We start from the raw sequence: 20,553 nt of genomic DNA, 5'->3' as shown, positions 1-20,553 counted from the left end.
AGCAGGGAAAGTTCAGGTTAGATATAAGGAAGAAATTCTTTACTGTGAGGGTGGTGAGGCACTGGCATGGGTTCCCCAGGGAAGCTGTGAATGCTCCATCCCTGGCAGTGTTCAAGGCCAGGTTGGACAGAGCCTTGGGTGACATGGTTTAGTGTGAGGTGTCCCTGCCCATGGCAGGGGTTGGAACTGGGTGATCTTAAGGTCCTTTCCAACCCAAACCATTCTATGATTCTGTCCCTTCCAGGTGAAAGTGTTGTTCTAACAGGGAGTGAGTGCTTTTCAGAAGAAACTCTGTGAAATTGTTGCCAAGCAGATTAAGAGTTTCAGTGGGTTTTGAACCCATTTGTTAAAGATGTAAAATGTAACACCTCCTGATCAGTCTGCAGGAAGAGCTGACATCAGGGAAGATGGAAATTTACTGTCCAAATCTCAGCAGCAGTCTTTGCATAACTGGTAAATGGAATTGAAAAAATAGTGCCATGACTAAGTCAGCACAGCCATTTCTTTTTTGCTATCTTTTCAGCTTGGTGAGATCTCTTTTTCAGCCACAACAGCCATCAAGACAAAGTGTCAGGCAGAAAATAGAAACAGACCTTTGAATCACTGTATCATGGTGTTAAACTGAGATTTCAAAACTAGAAGATAATATTTTTAGTCATAGCAAAATATTTTTTGTTCCATTAATAAATAAGTTTAAAATAAACCATTTTTATCTCCTCCTTTTTTTCTATTTCTATTTTTGTATATGTTTTCTGTTTTACGTACTATATTACAGTACATGAATATGGTTTTTCAATAAATATATTGGGGAGTACATGCTCAAAACTCTTACACTGGTAAGGGAGGGTGATCAAAGAAGTGAGGAGACCACTGCTCTAGAAGGCTGTTTAGAAGCCTTTCTCATGCTTGTCATATTACACTTCTGATGTTAACTTTGCTCCTTTTCCAACTCTTTTTAGGGGTCCTTTTCAGCATTGAGGTCACTTCCACCTACTTTGCTGTGCGCAATTATTGGAGAGGTTTCTTTGCAGCTACCTTTAGCGCCTTCATTTTCCGAGTCCTTGCTGTTTGGAACAAAGATGCAGGTAAGCTAAGAGCCATTCCTGCTCTCTCTGTATAAAAGTTGCTCTGTTAGTGTATTCTTTTCCATCTTCTTTAAAACCACCACCTTGTATAATGTTTGAAACCTCTGCCATGGCCTGTGACTTCCAGCACTGCAGAGGGAAAGAGAAAGGGAAGTATCTTATGTTATCAATTGTATAACTCAACTTATTCCTGTGTGTGCTGGGATATGACTAAAATACAACTGAATATGAGTCGCTGCAAGAAAGAGAGCCCCTGAGGAGGGATTGTTGCTTCTACTCAATGTAATATCAAGGCTTCAGATACAGGGGTAGTCCACCACAGAGGATGCAATGCATAGTACAATGTATGCTGTGGCAATCTGCTGGTAATGCCAGGGTCTGCTTTGGTCATCTCTCAGCTAAAAGCATCAAAACCAAATAGTCTAGCAAATGGAGGTGGTGAAATGATCAGCATGCTACAGGATTGGTACGGTCTGACTGAAAAAATAACCCTCTCAAGTAACTGGAAAGTGTGAGTGCAACATTTGTACAGACAGAAATAGCACAGCACAAGCTTGCTCAGAAGAGCATTTCAGATACTGTGTCAGTGGAGTTCCAGCTGATGCAGAAGGCTGCCGTGTCTTTGTAAACTTCTTGCTGATAATTTCTGTGTGTTTTAATATTACATTTGTATGTATTTTGTTGAGCTGAGCTCCATGGGGGCAGTTCCCTTACTTAAAACTGCTCTTAGGTCTCTTGACTCTACAGGGTTGGATTTTTTTTGTGTGCTAAGATATCACTTGGTTTGCATATTCTCTTGAATATAGAAAGCGACAACACAGGACCTAGTATTGTCTGACCAATTCACAAATAATTAATGCCTCTTGTAATTATTATAGAATACTAGATTTTCACTGCTTTTTTTATGTCCTCATTGTGCTAGTATTCCTTTTATCCAGGGCAAGATGGGATTGATATCCATCCTCATTTAGCTGCATTTCCACTCTGCACTAGATTGCTAATCTGTACTTCACCTCTTGGTGTGCAGATATTTACTGTTTCTAAATAACTAGGTACCTCCAGGATGGGTTTCAACTTCTGAGTCATTTTAGCAGTGTGACACTACCAGGAGAAGTGAGCTGGAGAAGATGGGTTTTTGCTGACATTTTACATCTCTTCATTTCTAAGACTTCCATTCTTTTGGTAGCAGTCAAATATTTTGCAGATAAAACTTCAGAGAGTATCTGAGGGCTTTAATCCTAGAAAGCAATCACAACTGAGGGACACAGCTTCTCCATACACAAGCACTGCCTGCCTTGGCAAAGAGAGCTTTCAAAGTCAGTGAATATAATGGGAAGAGTTCTTATTTTCTGGCATTGTATCTAAAAACATATATACATACATTGTCTGAAAATAAACCTATACCACCTAAAGTGCTAGGGTTGCAAGTGCTCAAAAATAGGCACTACTAAAATCAGAGCAGTCTGCCAATCTGGAAATTGTATGTAACCGTGGTCATGAAACCACACAGGAGCATGTATATCTAGTTCCTTTGTCCCTTCCCTTAGCTTTTATGCCATTTACCTTCTCACCTCATTATTCCCTTTCCTTCTTTGCCTCTTTTTTTCTCTCACAGATACCATCACAGCCCTATTCAGAACCAACTTTCGCATGGATTTCCCCTTTGATCTGCAAGAGCTGCCAGCATTTGCTGTAATAGGGTAAGTTCCCAGGAACCTGGCTCCTTGCCCTATAAAGGTTATCATGTAAGCCCTATTGAAAGCTCTTTTGCAAAACAGTTACATACATCTCTTTCAGACAGTTTGATTGTCACAAATAAGGCCTCTGTTGGGATTTCTCCTTCAAAAATGGTGCTTATATGGCACAATGGGTAAGGAAGGAAATGTGGGTATTGTCAAGTTGTGTGTTACTTCCTTTCCATGCATCTTCTTCAGCAATTAAGTTCTGCAAAAAAAGTAAGTCCGACTTGGTCTAGGTTCTGCATATATAGATTCCCTGAATGGCCTTTTAATTGTTGTGGTGGCATCGCATCCCAAAATGAGCTGACCAAACAAGTCTGGTCTTTTCACTTGACAAAAACAGGACAGAAGATTTAACCAGGAAGTTTGCCTTTTGTGGGATCAGAATGGTTTTCCTTTTCTAGAGAGGTTGGAACACTCAACATGGTGGCAAGGGTGACTGAGCAATAATAAGATTCAATGAGAACAGCGATTAATTTGATTGTCAGATTTATGTTATTTATGGAGATATCTGAGTTGGCTTCATTTGTGGAGGAAATTTGGGAAAATGAATGAATTTTAGAAAAATTAGAAGAGAATTGGGAAATATTTGAGAAAAACTGAGTTTGGAATTGCTGTGAGGAAAAGTCACCAAGAAGTTAAGAGTTTGAGAGAGGCTCCAGAGAAAACACTGCAGAACAGTAATGAAGGGAATGGACTGGAGAGCAAATACCTGTACTGGTGTTGTGAACACGTTCTGTTGCAAGACCTGAATCCAAGATCAGAAATATATTTGTGGTTTTCCAGCTTCTTTTAGCAGGCTGCCCTCATATTCATTTACTTGAATATGAACTCAAGTGGGTTTTTTGAAGGCACGAGGCATGTTGAAAACCTATGAACATATAGGAGGTTTGTTATTAATATATTATCCACTTTGTTCTTCTTAAATAGACTTTGCTTGCTCAACTTGGGGGAATCTGTTTAGACTGGCAAGGAAAAAGATAATCCTTACGATTTACAGCTGCTAGAATGCACAACTTCTTGTCATTGTGGTTTGAACATAGTTGGCAGAGCTATTTTTTTAGTAATGCACATAGAAAGGAGTATATGACAACAGTGAAATGCTTTCAAATGCCTAGGTATCCAATGTGGTATGTTTTTAAGAAAAGCTAACAACTTGGATTGGCTTGGATAAAGCCCTGATTCCAACTTGGAATGCTCCAAATTCTCTTAACATTAGGTCTCGAAGTCTTTTTCTATCCAATATGTTTCTTCACTTTCAGGTAGGACAAAAAAAACCTGAGCCAGCTGAAGCACTAATAGCAGTTAGATCGTATTCTTCTGTGTCAGCCAACGGTGTTAATTTGCATATATATACTATATATATATATATATATATATATATATATATATATATAAATATATATATATTTATAGGAGGAGCACTTCTATTGTATTGTCAAACTGATAGGCAGGAATGGAGTGATCTATTTTCTTAATACAAAGTATTATAAAGAAATTCAGTTCACTGTGCAGCCTTTAGGACTGGTCTGTTTTAATAGTAGCACTAAGCAATGCTGGCTTAAAATACTTAAGAGAAATTCAATGGACACATTTGTCTATGAGTAGCTTTGTATTTAGTTTAAACTTGTTTCTGTGCATTTCTTAAATGACCAAGCAGGGTTTTTTCAACATGCATCTTTTTAAGTAAATTAAATGAATCTTTGAATGAGATTTGGCAAGAGCCTACATAACATATAAGAAAGGAGAATTCTATTAAGTTTACAAATTAATAGAATCTATTTATCCTCAGTATTCTGTGGTCTTGCAGGTCTCACTAACATGCAGAGCATTGCAGCTATAACTATTTTGACTTTATTAGGATAAAGAACACAGGCCTAAGTAATTAGGATCACAGAGATGACATACTTTGCTGTAGGAACAAGAATTGTTACTACTTTTAGTATTTGATGTAGGTGTATAGCTTTGATGAATCAGAGTTAAACTCCCTTCATTTGTATTATTTCTTGTTGCAACCTGATGTCTGAGTTCCAAGAACATTGGTCTTTGCCCAGCTGCTCTTTGTTAGTTCCCACTAAGATCTCTCAGTCCTTTTTTATAGATGATTTGTCTAGATTATGTTATAGATCTTTATAGGTGAGATTTCCCTCCCTGTAAAAAGAAAATTGATGTGGTAAAATGGCAGTGTGTGTGACAAAGGTCCAAAATAACCTCTCCCTTTTCATCAGGGAGTCAGTATCTTCCAATGAGTTGAGGTAGGAAGTGACTTCTGCAAGACTTCATGAACAGCAGAAGGTGAAAACCACTTGAACTCGTTCTCTTGGTTTGTGTATTATCTGTGGTTTGGTATGATTTTGTTTCATTTTATCCACTTCAGGATATGTTCTGGATTCCTTGGAGCATTTTTCGTTTATCTCAATCGCCAAGTGGTCCTGTGCATCCGGCGTCATACGGCTCTGAGCCAGTTTCTCACCAAATAGTGAGTGCCTTTGAACATACTCTCTTTAGGCACCAGATCTGTATACTCTACTGGTATTGGACAGTAATGAATGCTTCCTGAAAGCTAGTGGAACAATGTCAAGTGTAATATAGTAAAACTATGAGAAACTGAATTTATATGAGAGTTGGATATTTACAAACATCAGAATTTGTTCTGCACTGGATTTCCTTTTGATCAGTCCAAATACTTTTGCATAGCTTCTTGATTTAGAAGGGGGACTGTAATATTCAGTAAGAGGACAAGGGAATGTATTCATTGGACAGAAAATGGTTTTGATTAGAACATCAATGCTTATGCTATTGAAGATTATGCCTCTCCTGGTTTGGATTTTTATTAGAATATGTAAAAAAGAAATTCAACATTTATATCTCCAGAAAATTAAATACAGCTGAAATCTAAGTCTTTAAAATCTAGTTGTTTTTTAATCACAATGTAGACAAAAAGGTAAAGAATGTGCTGCAGCATTGCAGTTACTGTCTATTTACAAACCAATGGCTGAAACTGATAGTAACCAAATGGTGTGAACTGCAGCATGGAAGAGAAATACAGAACAACATAAAACTCTTAGCAATGAAGGTTTTACAGGGCAATTGAAGATAGTTTTTTCTCCCTCTCTATTTAAGTTCCAACACTTATTATAATGGGGAAAATGGTTTTGCTGGCTGTCAAACTCTGTGAATGATGATCAGTGGAGCAGGGCATTAAACTACCAGTAACAGAACTCCAAACCAATTGATACATATGTGACAGAGCTTTCACAGGAGCAGAATTCATAGTCCTCAAGTGATAGCACATCAAGAAAAGAATATGAGGTTGTATTTTAATAAACTTTACTTTCTTTTCAGCCGCCTCATATACCCTGGGGTTATAACCTTCTTTATAGCAACTATGACCTTTCCTCCTGGATTTGGACAGTTCATGGCAGGAGAGGTGAGAGTGGGATATGTGTTGGAAATTCTGTGCAGTTCTGTGGAATAGTCTCTCCTTATCCTGTGCCCCAATAACTTAATGTCATGGAAAGAGGAAGAAAGCTATGGGAGGAGTTTGGGTTGAGGAGGGACTATATTCTGAGGCTCATGATGTCTGCTATCTCCTGCATATAAAACTAGGAAAAGGTCCACTCTCCTAAGAAAGTAATAAGGAAGATGTTACCCTATGTGTAAAGGTAGTTATGTTTTTCACCAGACCAGTTAAAGTACTGCTCTCTTCCAGATTAAAGATTGTGAATTGAGCCTTATCATTATGAATTAGCAAAGTAAAAATCTCCACTTTCTTGCAACAGAGGTAGAATGTTTACTCCATTCCATCTCATGGCTCACGCCTGGTTTTTTGCTGTTTAGTTGATGCCACGGGAAGCCATCAGCTCTCTCTTTGATAACTACACCTGGGCAACATACACAGGGGACCCTCAGATCCTGGGGAAGTCTGCTGCCTGGATCCATCCAAAAGTCAGCGTCTTCATCATCATCTTCCTCTTCTTCTTCATAAAGGTAGGAAACCCAGTGAACCATCATCCTTCTCCACTCAGAGTGAATGTTCTTGATCATTTGTAAAATAGTTTTGAACTGCCAATGAGAAGCTGCTGGGTATTGAATGAAGCACTACAATGGTTCCTTGTATCTTTTGATGTGATGTTTGCCCACCTTGAATTAGGTTGCCAAAATTATTACTGAATCATTCCCTGGCCTTACTAGTGACCTTCTTCACTGCTCCCTAAGTCATCTTCCTCATGCATCCCATTGAGTGATCTTTGGTACCCACCAATTGGTAGGGACAATTCCACCAGGAAAAGATTTCTTGAGTTCCACAAAAATAAACAATTGACTAAAAAAGTCTCAGGTACTTTAGGTTTGTTCTAAATAAAGTCTGATACAGCCTACCTGATAGTCCCAACTATAGATAGAAGACAAGAACATGTAAGGACAATCTATAGCTGTGTTAGGCTCAAGGATTTGTTAGCAGTACTGTAACTTGATGGGCAAATGCAGCTGAAAACACTTCTGCTCACTTCTTGGAAAGCGACAGCAGGTTAGATGTTCTGAGCTGACATGGTCTGTGGAAGCTGCAACTGTTCAGCCTCTGAAAAGATCAGCTGTGTAACTTATACATGACAGCACAAAGAGATTTGAAAGAAGAAAACCTTGTATTCCAGTGTTCAAAATACAAGTAGCAACAAAGACCTTTTTTACCATAAAATAGTAAAAATATCATAGAAACTGTGATTTTTGTTGTTGCAAGGGAGCAAATCAGCTGAGGCCACCTTGGTGCTATCAGTTGAACATTTTGGCAGATCAGAAATGGACAGCAATGATGGATTGACACATCTGATTCCATCTAAAGTAAAAAAAGCTGTGCTGAGTTTCTGACAGGCAGTTAAGGGGTTCTACTTCTGTGATGATTCTGATTATGTGTACCAAGCAGATAAGGTCTCATTTACTTAAGTAAAAGAGGGATGGACTATGTGGTATATCTATCCTGAGTATATCTGTTCTCCTTTGGAAGAGCTGTATCCTCAGACACTAGATTCATTGGCCTTGTCCCATTAACTAAAACCTTTCTCAGTTCACTAGACCACTGTTCCATTCTGGATATATTCAGAGCTGGGATAGGCCATATAAATAAGAAACTGCTGTTTCACCTCTGGGCAAATGCTTAGCCTGATTCTCCTCTGCAGTATAGTTCCAGTTGTCAGCTGTATGTATGGCTTGGGTTTGGTACTATAAAGACAGAGCTTAGTTAGCTCTGTCTTTAGTTAGCAGTAGTCCATGTATGCAGCTTGCTGGCCCCAAAAATCTGGGGAATCTCCACCCTTCAAGATGTTCAGAACTCACCTGGATAAGGACCTGAGAAACCTGATCTAACTTAGGACTTTGCCCCTTTGGGAGCAGGGTTTTGGGGGAGAGACCTCCAGAGTTCATTTCACCCTGAAGTCATTCTGAGTCTGTGAAATCTTGACAACTTTGTTCTATGAAAAGCTGAGCTGTTTGGAGCAGTGGGAAATTGCAGTTTCTGAGGTCCAAGGCCAAAGGACTCTTGTTCATCCATCCCCTTGGTGATTCAGCCTCTCTGCCACCACAGCAGTCAACCAGAGGTCCTCTGCATCAGTGCTGGTGTTGTCAGAGTTCCTCCAGCTCCCCTTCACAGTTCCTCCTTCACACCCCACAGCCCCTTTACCCTTCACTTTCTGGCTGAACCACCGGATCCCTCATGGATTCACAGACTGGGCAGTAGAGTGGGGCTGCAGAAAGTGCTATTGCTGCTCAGTAACAACTGCACCCTCTGCCTCTGTTCCAGTTCTTGATGGCTGTCATTGCTACCACGATGCCAATCCCCTGTGGAGGCTTCATGCCTGTTTTTGTCCTAGGTGAGTTTCAATTCTGTGTTGCTGCGTATAGGCCTGACAGGGGGAGAGGATGAAACATTGCAGATGTATCCAGGCAGGTTTCTTCTAGTGCATGAGGACTGATCACTTGGTTCCTATGGCAAGCTCAGTTAACAGTCCATATACCAACCTTTGAGTCTGCTTCCGTAATTTTCCCACCACCCAAGCCCAAATGTTAAGGAGAAATCCCTGTTTTTTACATAAGGAAAGCCACATTGTGGGGAGGCATGCTGAGCCAGGCCTCCTAATTTCTCTGCCTCTTCACCTACAGAGAAACTTTCAACCTATCATTAGTAGTAGTTGCACCTTTCACCCCTGAAGACCAACCAGAAGAGACCAACCTCAAAACTAGTACCTCCAGTGTAATCCACCACTTAATAATTTCTTCTGACTGAAATATGGTAACATGGAGTCTGCTGGTTTTTAACTTGTTTTAATTCCAAGATCAAAAGTTAAAAAGAGTATGATTCTAAAATTAAGAAAGAGAGGTTATGTTAGACTCAAGTGTACAAGCTCATGAAGTTCAGCACTAAGTACCCCCAGTTCTTACATGAAAAGCTGCATGCTAAGGACCTCTGGGTTCTGGCAGGCAGCAACTGAACACAAGTCAGTAGCATATCCTTGCAGTGATGAAGGCTAACACAAACAAGGCTGTATTAAGAAGAGCATAGCCAAGAAGGCAAAGAAATTGGGTATTCCCTTTTGTTCAGCATTTTGGACATATTTTGTGTCCATCAGTACAAGAGATTTTGACAAAGTGCAATGAGTCTAGAGAAGGACACTGAGATTGGTGGTCCTGGAGCTCAAAACAAATGAGATTCTGAAGTTTGGCTTGTTCACTCTGCAGAAGAGAAGGGAAGAGGGGATCTGATGGTGACTTTCACCACCTAATGCAGCACAGGACAGAGAGGATGGAAATACTCCTCATATAGACACACAATAAGAAATAAGTAAAGGCACAAGTTGCAACAGAGAAAATTCTGATGGGACATAAGGAAAAAAATGTTTCCTTGGTTCAGGTGCTCAGAAAGGCTGGAGAACCTCCATCCTTTGTTAAAGCCTGTCTGGACAAGGCCCTGGGTGACTTGATCGCACTTTGAAATTAGCCCTATTGTGAGCAGGGGTCAGAACAAGACCTCCATATGTGTTCAGACATTCAGTGAATGAGTGTGTGAAGAGCCTCAGCTGTGATCTGGACTGATACTGCAAGTATCCTCCTGCCTTGGAGGAAATCACAAATACTGCTGTGCCTAAGTTAAAGAATGAGGGGTCAACTCTATTTCCATATCTTAGTACCTTTCTCTCTTCTTGAAGTCTAACTTCTGTGTGTTGTGACCCTTTAGTTCCTGGTGTCATTTTAATGTAAAGTTTTGATTTTGTTTCCATTAGAAAATACTCAAGTGATTGCACAGCACAAACTGGGTGTCCTTTAGATGGTAATTCCATAACTGTCAGTGATGTTTTCCAGGTGCTGCCTTTGGGCGTCTTATTGGGGAAATCATGGCATCACTCTTTCCCAAAGGAATCCTCTTTGATGGTATTGTTTATCAGATCTTACCTGGAGGGTATGCAGTCATTGGTGAGTCTCCATGTCCTTGTTTTCCTTCACCTGGTCCCATCCCCATGACTTTCCTGGTTGACAAGACATGTTGTTTCTGTATGACAGTCATTGTCTCTCTATTCCTTTTGCACCTTACCTGTGAAAGGCGCAGCAGCAATGACAGGAGCAGTAAGCCACACTGTCTCCACGGCTGTGATCTGCTTTGAGCTGACAGGTCAGATCTCCCACATCCTCCCCATGATGGTGGCTGTCATTCTTGCCAACATGGTGGCCCAGAGTCTGCAGCCCAGCCTCTATGATAGCATCATCCAGGTGAAGAAGTTGCCCTACCTGCCGGACCTGGGCTGGAATCACATAAGGTATAGTGGTAAAACAGAGGTGGAGGTGGGGAGAGGCAAAGAAATAGAGAATGAGATCATGGGAGAATAAAAGGTCATGAAAAGGGGATAGTACTACAAAGAAAATAAAAAGGCAGAACATGCCTGCAGCTAGAAAAAACCCAAGTGGTCGAGTAGAATTAGAGTTCATACACAGAAATGGAGCACAGGTTTGAACAATCTGCAGTGTTAGGAATCTGTAGTAAAATTACCCCATTGCACTGGTTTCAGAAGTTAAAAATCAAGTGTCTCATTTCCATTTTGTTCTGGATTCAGTGGGGTTTGGGTTTTTTTTCTCCAGCAAAAAATAATGCTATTTGGATGTTTTGCTTCAAGCAAAATTCAGTTATTCATGCACACATCTTTCTGTCTTTCATGATATACATAGGTATGTGTATATAAAACATCTATACATAGATGTAGGTATGTGTGTATATATATACAGATATGTGTATTTTTATCATGAGGGGTAATGGAGTGGAAAGCAACTGTCAGGAAAATCCAGTTAATCTGTGTTGATTCTGTTGGAAAGTCCTCTTTGTTCCTCTCACAGAAGATTATTCTTCTGTATATTCTGTTCTGAGCTGTATTGAGAACATGTTCTAAAGAATTGGTCATTTACATATTTCTTAAAGGGATTTATCTGTTAGACATTTTTAATATGCTGATTATTCCCTTTATTGTCCATAAATTCACAGCAAATACAATATCTTTGTTGAGGATATTATGGTCCAAGATGTGAAATTTGTCTCTTCCAACTGCAAATACCGAGATTTGCAAACTCTCCTCCAAAGCACCACTGTTAAGACTTTGCCTTTGGTGGATTCACCAGGTAAGCAAGGTGGAGGACCTGGTCCTTCCTGAAGACTGTCTCAGGTTAAAGAGACATAGGATCTAGCTTTCAGCTAACATGTGAAGGGGATAGTGTGACCCACTACATAAAAGTCATCCTAAAACTCTTCCACTGTGGATGGTGTATGACAAAAGGCTGTTTCAGCTGGTCAGACAGGTAAGCTGGAGTGTGGGTAGTGAAGCAGATAGAGCAGGTAAGGGAGGTGTGAGAAGTTTGCAAACTGAACTGTGGCAACAGGGAGGGATCTTGCCTCTGATGTGGTGCTCAGGAGTGGCACAACTCAGGAATGGTGAGCTTCCCACAGCCACACAGAGTACTAGCAGCAGCTAGCAAGGCTGGTCAATGACTTTTGCATAGCTCTAGACACCATGAGTCCGAGCACTTTGAAGAAGTTGGAGGGAGGAAAGGGCAGTGTGTGGCAGGGGATGCTAGAAAAAACCTTAAGTGGCTTAATGGTTTCTTGCTCTGTGTTCTGCAGAGACCATGATCCTTCTGGGGTCTGTAGAGCGATCTGAACTGCAGGATCTCCTCCAGAGACATATAAGCCCAGAACGGCGACGGCTCCTCCACAGAGAAATGCAGCAGAAGCTGTCTGAGGCACCCTACGATGGGCACAGCAAGGGACCATGGGCAACCCTGCCAAAGCTGAAGCATGACTCTTTTGCTTATGTTGATGAGGATGAGGATACAGATGAGAAGGGAGAGGTGAGGGTGAGAAGTGAAGATATTACAGCACAGAGACTGCTCAAGAAGCAGTAAGGCTTTTGGAGAGGTTGAGAAAGAAGTGACACAGGGTGGACTTTATTTTCTTTCCTTTCCATAACAGCTGCCTCAACCCCCAAGTCCCACTCCCAGTTACCCAGAGGAGCCCAATGGCCCAACAGGTCCTCTTAAACAAATGCCTGAACCTTCAGAGCCACAGCACCTCGCAGGTAACTTCTGGTGTGCTTTCATGCTAACTGTGTGTACATGCCTGGGCAAGGTGCTGATTTCTCAGAGACTGAGGGAAGCTTTCTCTGCTGTTCCTGTATTAAAGGTTCTTTGTTAATGCGCTTCAGCATATCTGTAAATATGTTTTTGTTTGTGACCCCTCAGAGAGCATGGCAAAAGTAAACCCATTCTGGCTGCTGTCAGTGCTCCCCATTCCATCCTTTGCAATATTATACCCTTGGACATTTTCTGGAGTCTGCATGGAAAGGTCCCAGCCTCCTCCACCCTCATAGCACATTTCTGATCCATGTATCATGTATATTTGATGCAGGATGGTGGGGTTCTTTTCCTTTACATGTCTTGAAATGTGCAGAGAGTGAATAAGCACAGAGGTGTAGCTCGATCTCAAGAATGAATACAGAAAGCAGGGCTCTGGCTCTTTGAAACATGTAATATAGCATGCAGCACATCCTGGTTCCTTAACATCATTCACATGACTAAACCTCTAAGGCATAGGAAAATCCACTTTATGCTTCCGAGGCAGAGTGGTGGGACAACCACCTACCAAAGCAAAAAGGAATCACATCAAAACAAGGACAGTGTGTGAGACATTTTAGGTGAAGCTCATACTGAGTGATCCAGGAGTGACAAGAGGAAGCAGAGCAGGAGTGTCTTCTGCCATCATTTTTAGTTCAGTTCACAGCTGTCATTGTTTCTGACCCACCTTCCTCCACAGCCTTGTTCACAACAGCACCAAACCCTATCTCCTCTTCTTCGCTAATTCCTGACTGTCCTGCCTGGGAGAATAACTCTGCGGTGTTTTTCATTCCCACCATTGCACTGCTGGCACAACCCGTGGATTCCTTTGTACCTGTCACAACATTCAGGCTCTTGATATGTTTTCTCTTTGAAGTCATTTCTATGTTCTCACCTCCCCTTTCCATACTCATCCTCCAAAACTCATTCTCTCCGTGGACTGCTCTCACCACAGCAGTTTATCCCTTGTATCCGTGCTGTATCAGTAGTCTTGCTTTAGTTTGGTTGGTTGCTTTTTTTCTTCAGGGACACTGATATATAAGCGATATCTGCAAGGGCTACTGTGTAATGAGTTGTTTCTTCTCCTTGAGGAAAAGGCATTGCATGGGAATATTTATTCTGGCATGTCACAGACACCAAATTACAAACTGAATGCTAGATAGTGCCTAGCTCAGCTCTGTCGTGTACCATGTACTATGTCCCTTGTATGATTTCCAAACCTGCTTTGGGCAAGGAGTTGGGCACAGGGCTTTATATTTTTGTCTCTTATTTGTTCTCCTATTTGTTTGTTTTCCTTCTTCAGGCAATTTCAGGAGTTGGAGGCAACTGATCCAGCAGTTCTTGTGCCATTACAGCCATGCACGTGAAACAGAGAGTGCCGTTCAGGTTAGGGATACAGAGAGCCCTGTAGTCTGAAGGGGGAAGAGAATGCAATGGTAGTAGAACCTGCTACTTAGAGCCATTCAGCACTTGGCCAAAGCATGGACACACTTCTGGTCCTGAACTCTGACAACATCAGTGGGGAACTCTGTCCAAGGAGAAGGGATGTGATTCATGTAAAGGAGTATGCCTCTTCCTAAAAAACCATCTGTGCTCAGGTGTAAAGGCTGCCATCATGACTGAGTGTTGGCAGTTTTTGTCAGTGAATAACTTATGCTGTTTTGGCTAACCTGGGGTAAAGTGCAGTTCTATCCCATTTGGCAAACAGTATTGGTGAGATAAAAATAAATGGTTTTACCCTGTGCCATGATAGATGCCCTTGGGTAGCCTGATATGTCTGCACAGGGTGGGTGGATATCATACAAAGCCTATAGATGCTTCTACTCTTAGGGCCATGGTTGGACCCCATGTGGGATATCTGGGAGCATCTAAAGCAGTACTAGATGTTTAGGCATCTGAATTGGGCCACCAGCATTCCATAGTCAATCTTCATTGGCAAGGGAAGCACAGCCAGTATAGAATACACCTTATAACGTATGTGTATAAAGAAAATCAAAGCACTCAGTAATACCCCATTTGGAACAAAAAGGGAACCAGATGGTGTGAGGAGACTGTGCATGTTTTTCCTTTCTGTACTCAGTGAAGCTCTGGGTTCTTTCTATGTCCTGAGCAGTGTTTTCTCCTACAGGAGCCAGTGGAAGTTGTTGAAACAATGAGGCCAGAAGAGGTAAGACTGAGTGCAGAAAGAGAGTGAGGTTAATTAAGTGCTTCTTTTGCCCATTTCCTATCACTTGTAATACTTCAACAACCTTAGTGATTGCCACAGCCGTAGCTAAAGCCATTTTCTTCTTAGAATTGCACAATGGGCTGCTCTCACCCAGTAAGTGTTTGTTCTGCTAGATGTGACTATCTAGCTTTGAATTCAACTGTGTTGTGAGCAGGGTTTTGGACTAGGCACCTCTGCAGTTTTCCCCTCACCTAAATCTTTCAATGGATAAGTGTTGTTCCTTCCTGTCTTACACAAAGGAACAATTAATCATCTTGTAATAATAAGGGGAAGATGCACTCAGAAGTGGAAGCTAAGATGTGGAGACCTTATAGCAATCTTCCAGTATCTGGAGGGGGCTTATAAGGATGCTGGGGAGGGACCCTTCATTAGGGGGTGTAGTGATAGGAAAAGGGGTAATGCGTTAAAACTTAAACAGGGGAAGTTTAGATTGGATATAAGGAAGGAATTCTTTGCTGTGAGGGTGATGAGGCCCTGGAATGGGTTGCCCAGGGAAGTTGTGAATGCTCCATCCCTGGCAGTGTTCAAGGCCAGGTTGGACAGAGCCTTGGGTGACATGGTTTAGTGTGAGGTGTCCCTGCCCATGGCAGGGGGTTGGAACTGGATGATCTTAAGGTCCTTTCCAACCCAAACTATTCTGTGATTCTGTGTTCACTTCCCCTTTAGGCAGGAAGGATAAAAACCTCATGTTCTCAGAACCTCTGAGATATTGGGCTTGCTCTGTTTCCACAGGGACTTGACATCTGGCAAGGAAGGGATGGGAAACCTGAGGGGTGTGATATAAGGGGCAAGAGGAATGATCTATATAGGAAGGAGGAAGCATTAACAGGAGAATGGGACTAATTTGGATACACAAGACAGCAACACTGCTGATTACTACAGGAGATTCCCCTTTTTTCCTGTATCAGATAGATGCTTGGGAACAGGAGGAACTGAACAAGAACGTGTGTTTTGACAGCTGCCGCATAGACCCTTCCCCTTTCCAACTAGTGGAGAGAACTTCCCTGCACAAGGTGAGTACAGATGTCTCCCTGAGGCATGCACTGTTTTCTCTCCACCCTATCTGTCATTGTGATTCTAGTCTATGACTTATTTCTCCTCCTTGTCTTCAACTACTAACCCCTTCTACTTCCATGTCCAGCTACAGAAGTCAGCTTGTACCTATAACCTTCTGTGCATACCTCCAGTCTCCTGTAGAATGAAAGGCTACATGATAAGAAGTCTAAGTCCATTTACTAAAATAGATTTGGACACCACATATGATTTTTCAGCTGCTGCATTAACAGAAGCATTGTATGCCTTGCTGCTGGGGGCATTACACTGAGATTTACACCAGAAGGGATTAGTCTGGGGGTAGAATCTGCCTCAGTGCTTGAGAAGAGTTGCTTGAAACCACCCCATATCATAGGCTATTCATTTAGGTGAAGAACAAGGAATCTCGATCATACAACTTCAAGAGTTAGCATGGGATGACTGGGGATAAAAGCAGTCATTGTAAGAGAGGACTGAGCTTTCACTCAGTGGAAAGGGAAAGCAGTCTGCTGAAGCCAGAGTGCACAGTGCATGTCCTTATCAGTATTAATTTAACATGAATAGGCAGCAAATGCACAGAATTAATTAATCATTCTTAGCAAAGGGGTAAGATCTCAGCCTTGAGCAAAATAAGAACAGGTTATCATATACTTAAGATGAATTTGGTGTTTTCTAAAGGGCTGTCTGAAGTCATCTGAAAGCCATTAGTATTTATCTTTGAGAATATAAGAAGTTATAACTAAAGACTGCAAATGGGGACAGTTTTATACCTCTCATAAAAAAGAGCAAACTGGAAACTCTGAAATAACAGACAAACCAACTTAGCTTGGATGCACAAGAAATGCAGGAATAATCAACGTGAGGCATGTACAGTTAGAGCTACATGTAAGGCTACTGATAATGGCAAAAATGTCATGCCTGATCAAGATCAAATTGTATTTAAGCAGGCTGATTTTCTTTTACATTAGGGTAAAATGTCTTCTTCATACAAAAGATTGTCCCTAGTTTACACTTGAACATGGCATTCAATATCTCATGTGATGTTAAAAATAAGGGCAAATACCAGCTGTGAAAGAATGACTTCATGTAAGGCCATAGGTAAAGTCCAGGTAGAGCTAGGCTTAAAGAACTTGGAGGTTGGAAATACATGACAGAGCAGTGAGAATGCTGAAAGCCTTAGGAAGTGTGTTCTGTGAAGAACTGTAAACCAACATGGCCTATTTAGGTTAAAGAAATCATGACTGATAGCAGCATGATAGCTGTCCTTTTCAGGAGGCTTCAGAGAAGGGAATATCTTGTTCTCAATGTTTCCACTGCGCTGGACAAGCAGCAGCAAAAATAAGTTTTGACAGGAAATAATCTAACAGGAAAAAGAGACATTTTCTGGTGTTAAGGAAGGCACTGGAATAAATAACCTAAGTAGGTTCTGGCTTTGCATATTCTTATGTGATAGTTTGGTTTCCAGCAGCAACATTAAATAGGATCTGCATAAATCCCCGGATAAACAGGATGTTGCATGTGAATCTCTGTTTGCCAGATGCAGGATAGGAGTAACCTTGAGAATATGCTCTCCATCATCAGCACACTCCCAGCTATGGCTGCACAGCAGAAGGACCAAGGGGTGGTATTTGCTAGCTGCAAAAAGGGTAGAGAAAAGGTAGTTTCTCACTGAGATAACTGCAGACTCATGTGCCTCTGTGATTCCCATTTCTACATCCCAAGTCCCAGCTGTAGTATTATGCTACCAGTCCAAAATCCCTGAAATGGTCTTTTGTGGTTTTGCTCATAGACACATACATTATTCTCATTACTGGGCCTCAGCCATGCCTATGTCACCAGTATGGGGAAGCTGAGGGGAGTGTTGGCATTGGAAGAGGTAAGTCCAGATCCTTCCATCTCCTTTTAATCAACTGCAAATATCCCGTGGACCAATGCAGTAACCTACAGGTGCTGGAGGATCCAACTGGGAATATTTTAATGCATTTTCAGCCCAGTGTTGAAAGCTTCAGAGTCATTGCTTTGGAAGCTATGAACAGATGACTGTATTTCAGGAGAGGAAGCAGGTATCATTTACAGGGATGTTGGATAGCGCATCCTTTTGTTGAACATAGGGCTCTTAACTGATGGCTATTACTGTCTCTGAAAATTGTATGGAATTTGTTATTTACCAGTTATTTACACCACCAGTCCTTTCCAATCCTAACTATTCTATGATTCTATGATCTCTGCAGGCCCTAGAGGTAGAGCTGTGACTCTCTCTAGTTGTGATTCATTTACCATGGAGAATAGATGAACTTCTGCTGGGTTAGGGCTGGGTCAGCCTCCCTCCCATCCATTTTTGCTGACCTTTTCCTCTTCCCATAGCTCCAGAAGGCAATAGAGGGCTCCACACGCTCTGGGGTTCGCCTGCGCCCACCACTTGCCAGCTTCCGTGATACCAACCGGAATTCCATCAGCACGGAGAAGGCCACTCAGGCCACTCAGGCATGGAGCCGGCAGGACAGCTCCATGGCAGCAGCACAGCAAGCAGCGGACTTGCACACAGAGAGCCCACTGCTTCCCAGCACACACTCCCCACAGCACTCACACTTCCATGAGGAGGGGGAAGTCCCATTCTCCACTTCTGGCACCGATACCGAGTTGGAAGAGATGGAGCTGACAGGGCCAGTTGATGAAAACATCTCGGACATCCTCAAGGACATAAGCCTACGCTCCACTGACCTGGATGAGGATGAAGATGAGGATGAGGATGTCCCCTTATAGCTGGTGTGAGGGGAGTAGTCATTCACACTCTTCAGTTGAGCCAGTTTTCTTGTGTTTGCTCCTCAAAGAGAAGCTTTTGGATGTTCTTTGCAATCGCCACAGAGGATTGATTCAGCTGGGAGAAGGGGCATCAGACTGACCCTTTCTACTGCTGCTCTGTCTGTGGAAAGGGTATTGGACTATACGGGTGTGTGCAGGAGTCAGATGTGGACTGCAAGGTGGTTAAGATTGGGCTTATAATACTTAGGCTTCTGCCATGATTATATAACATGGTAGAAGGGATTGTAACAGGACGTGAATACTGCTGGGCACCATCAGGATGCTCTGGTTCAATCTGCCATGTGGAAACTGGAGAAGGAGCAGCTTATCTCATTCTCAATTGGTGTCATCTTGGAATTGGTGTCATCTGTGTCACAGCTGGCTGCACGTACCAGTGTAAACACAGCCAGACCTCCAGCCTAGGAGCATATTGCTGCTTCTGACTGCAATCCTGTCCGTGTTGCCACAGTTCCTCTAGCTCTTATCTTGCATCCCCCCAACATTCCCATGTAGAACATTTTTCCTCTTTCTGTTTTAACTCTGGGTTTGTCTTGGGTGGGTGTGCAGTTAGGAGCTTCTCCTCTGTCCTTTAGCTGAGCCATGCCCTAAAAATAGATAGGATGAAGATATTTAGTCTATGTTTCATGTCTTGAATTCAGCCATGGCTCTAAGAAAAGCACTAGAAGGGAGGAAAGCCTCTTTGTTTTCCCATCATGTCTGGCATCTTTAAATAGAATGGGAAACTGAAGTGGGGGCATCCTCAGTGTTGGAGGAAGAGGAGTGAACCAGCCTGTGTGCACCTGTATTTCAAATACCTGTGTCTGTCACTCTGAATCACCATTTTTACAGTCTTAAAATATAGGAACTAAATAAGGAATGACGGAATGTTAGCAGGCTGACAAGAACTACAGCAGAGGGAAGCCACATTTTCTACACCTTGAAAACAGGTTTATCCCTGAAAATTCCTGCTCTCTTTCCTGGTAATTCTCCCCTGCCTCCTTTCCACATATTTCTGCATATCTGGAATTCCAGCTCTCACTTTTTCCAGCTTGTCTCCGTTGTGACTAACAGTAAAGACCTCAGCCCTTGTCTGCAGCATCCCCCTCTATTCCAGTTCTAAATCTGGAGCAGATCTTCATCTCTATCTTGCAAAAAGATGTCTTGTCAGTTTGTGTCATGCATGCAGAACCTCAGCATCCGAAGGTAAGATGCTGCTTGGTGTAACTCACTGGCCTTGTGAGGTTTTCTCAGTAAATAGGCAAAACCAAACTCTGTGTCTTCTGTGGCTTTCCTCTAACGTTCTGCATTTCTCTCCATCACGTTTCTGGTGTGTCATAGCACTCAGATGAAGTCCCATTGGATGTGTTTCTACTTACCAGCAACAGAGAAGAAATTTAGGCTCTGAGAATATGTTCTTGGAGGGTGCTGGGGCACATTCTGATATTAGCAAAGCATCACCTAACTCAGAGTGACTGGTTTCACCTTAATGGGTGATTTTTTCATAAGCAGTCTCTCTAGGAAAATTCCCTCTTGGCTTTCATGCCAAGGATTGACCCTTGTGCCAGCTCTTCTCTGATGATGCTCATGGGAGAGAGAGTCTGTGACAAGGGAAATCTCCCCTACCTGGCTATAAGGAGCATGAGGAGCTCCTTAATGAGGGAGAAATTAGGTTTTGCTCTCTGGAATTCAGAGCCCACCAGCTCCGTATTGGTTTTGACACATGATCCCCCTCTATAAGCTAACTGGGAACAGCCTTTCCCTGGCTAAATGATCACCTTGTCCTTGTGAGCAGATTGTGGTGATCTGAGAGCAGGTCTCTTGCACACACCAGCTGCTTGCCTCCACCAGAGGCTTGTGGCACATTTCTAGCTGCCAGGCATTAGCACACAGCCTCCCTCCTAACTTTGTGTCACCTTCCCCTGCCTACGGAGAAGGGGCAAAGCAACTGCTGTTTTTCCTTAGGGAATGGTGGTAGTGTTTTAAGGAAGCGCAGGGGAAAGGCTGTTTAAAAACACATACATGTGTGGGG

General features: G+C 42.2%; 1 protein-coding gene across 1 annotated transcript in view; it reads left to right on the top strand.

Moving 5' to 3' along the window:
- The window catches only part of CLCN1 (chloride voltage-gated channel 1), a 48,136-nt gene extending 28,343 nt beyond the window's left edge, over window positions 1-19,793 (top strand). The window contains exons 9-24 of the mRNA XM_034059926.1: window positions 960-1,085; window positions 2,701-2,785; window positions 5,202-5,303; window positions 6,170-6,254; window positions 6,665-6,814; window positions 8,619-8,688; window positions 10,175-10,285; window positions 10,413-10,626; window positions 11,343-11,476; window positions 11,976-12,202; window positions 12,324-12,429; window positions 13,767-13,849; window positions 14,592-14,630; window positions 15,599-15,703; window positions 17,512-17,598; window positions 18,087-19,793. Of these exons, the coding sequence (XP_033915817.1) occupies window positions 960-1,085; window positions 2,701-2,785; window positions 5,202-5,303; window positions 6,170-6,254; window positions 6,665-6,814; window positions 8,619-8,688; window positions 10,175-10,285; window positions 10,413-10,626; window positions 11,343-11,476; window positions 11,976-12,202; window positions 12,324-12,429; window positions 13,767-13,849; window positions 14,592-14,630; window positions 15,599-15,703; window positions 17,512-17,598; window positions 18,087-18,485 (2,123 nt within the window). The 3' untranslated portion in view covers window positions 18,486-19,793. The remainder of the gene's footprint in view (window positions 1-959; window positions 1,086-2,700; window positions 2,786-5,201; window positions 5,304-6,169; window positions 6,255-6,664; window positions 6,815-8,618; window positions 8,689-10,174; window positions 10,286-10,412; window positions 10,627-11,342; window positions 11,477-11,975; window positions 12,203-12,323; window positions 12,430-13,766; window positions 13,850-14,591; window positions 14,631-15,598; window positions 15,704-17,511; window positions 17,599-18,086) is intronic.
- Window positions 19,794-20,553: the final 760 nt, after the last annotated feature.

The sequence above is a fragment of the Melopsittacus undulatus genome, chromosome 2, assembly GCF_012275295.1.
Source record: "Melopsittacus undulatus isolate bMelUnd1 chromosome 2, bMelUnd1.mat.Z, whole genome shotgun sequence".
In the NCBI taxonomy this organism is placed as follows: domain Eukaryota; kingdom Metazoa; phylum Chordata; class Aves; order Psittaciformes; family Psittaculidae; genus Melopsittacus; species Melopsittacus undulatus.
The sequence above is the reverse complement of the archived record's forward strand: the minus strand, read 5'-3'. Positions and strand labels throughout refer to the sequence as shown.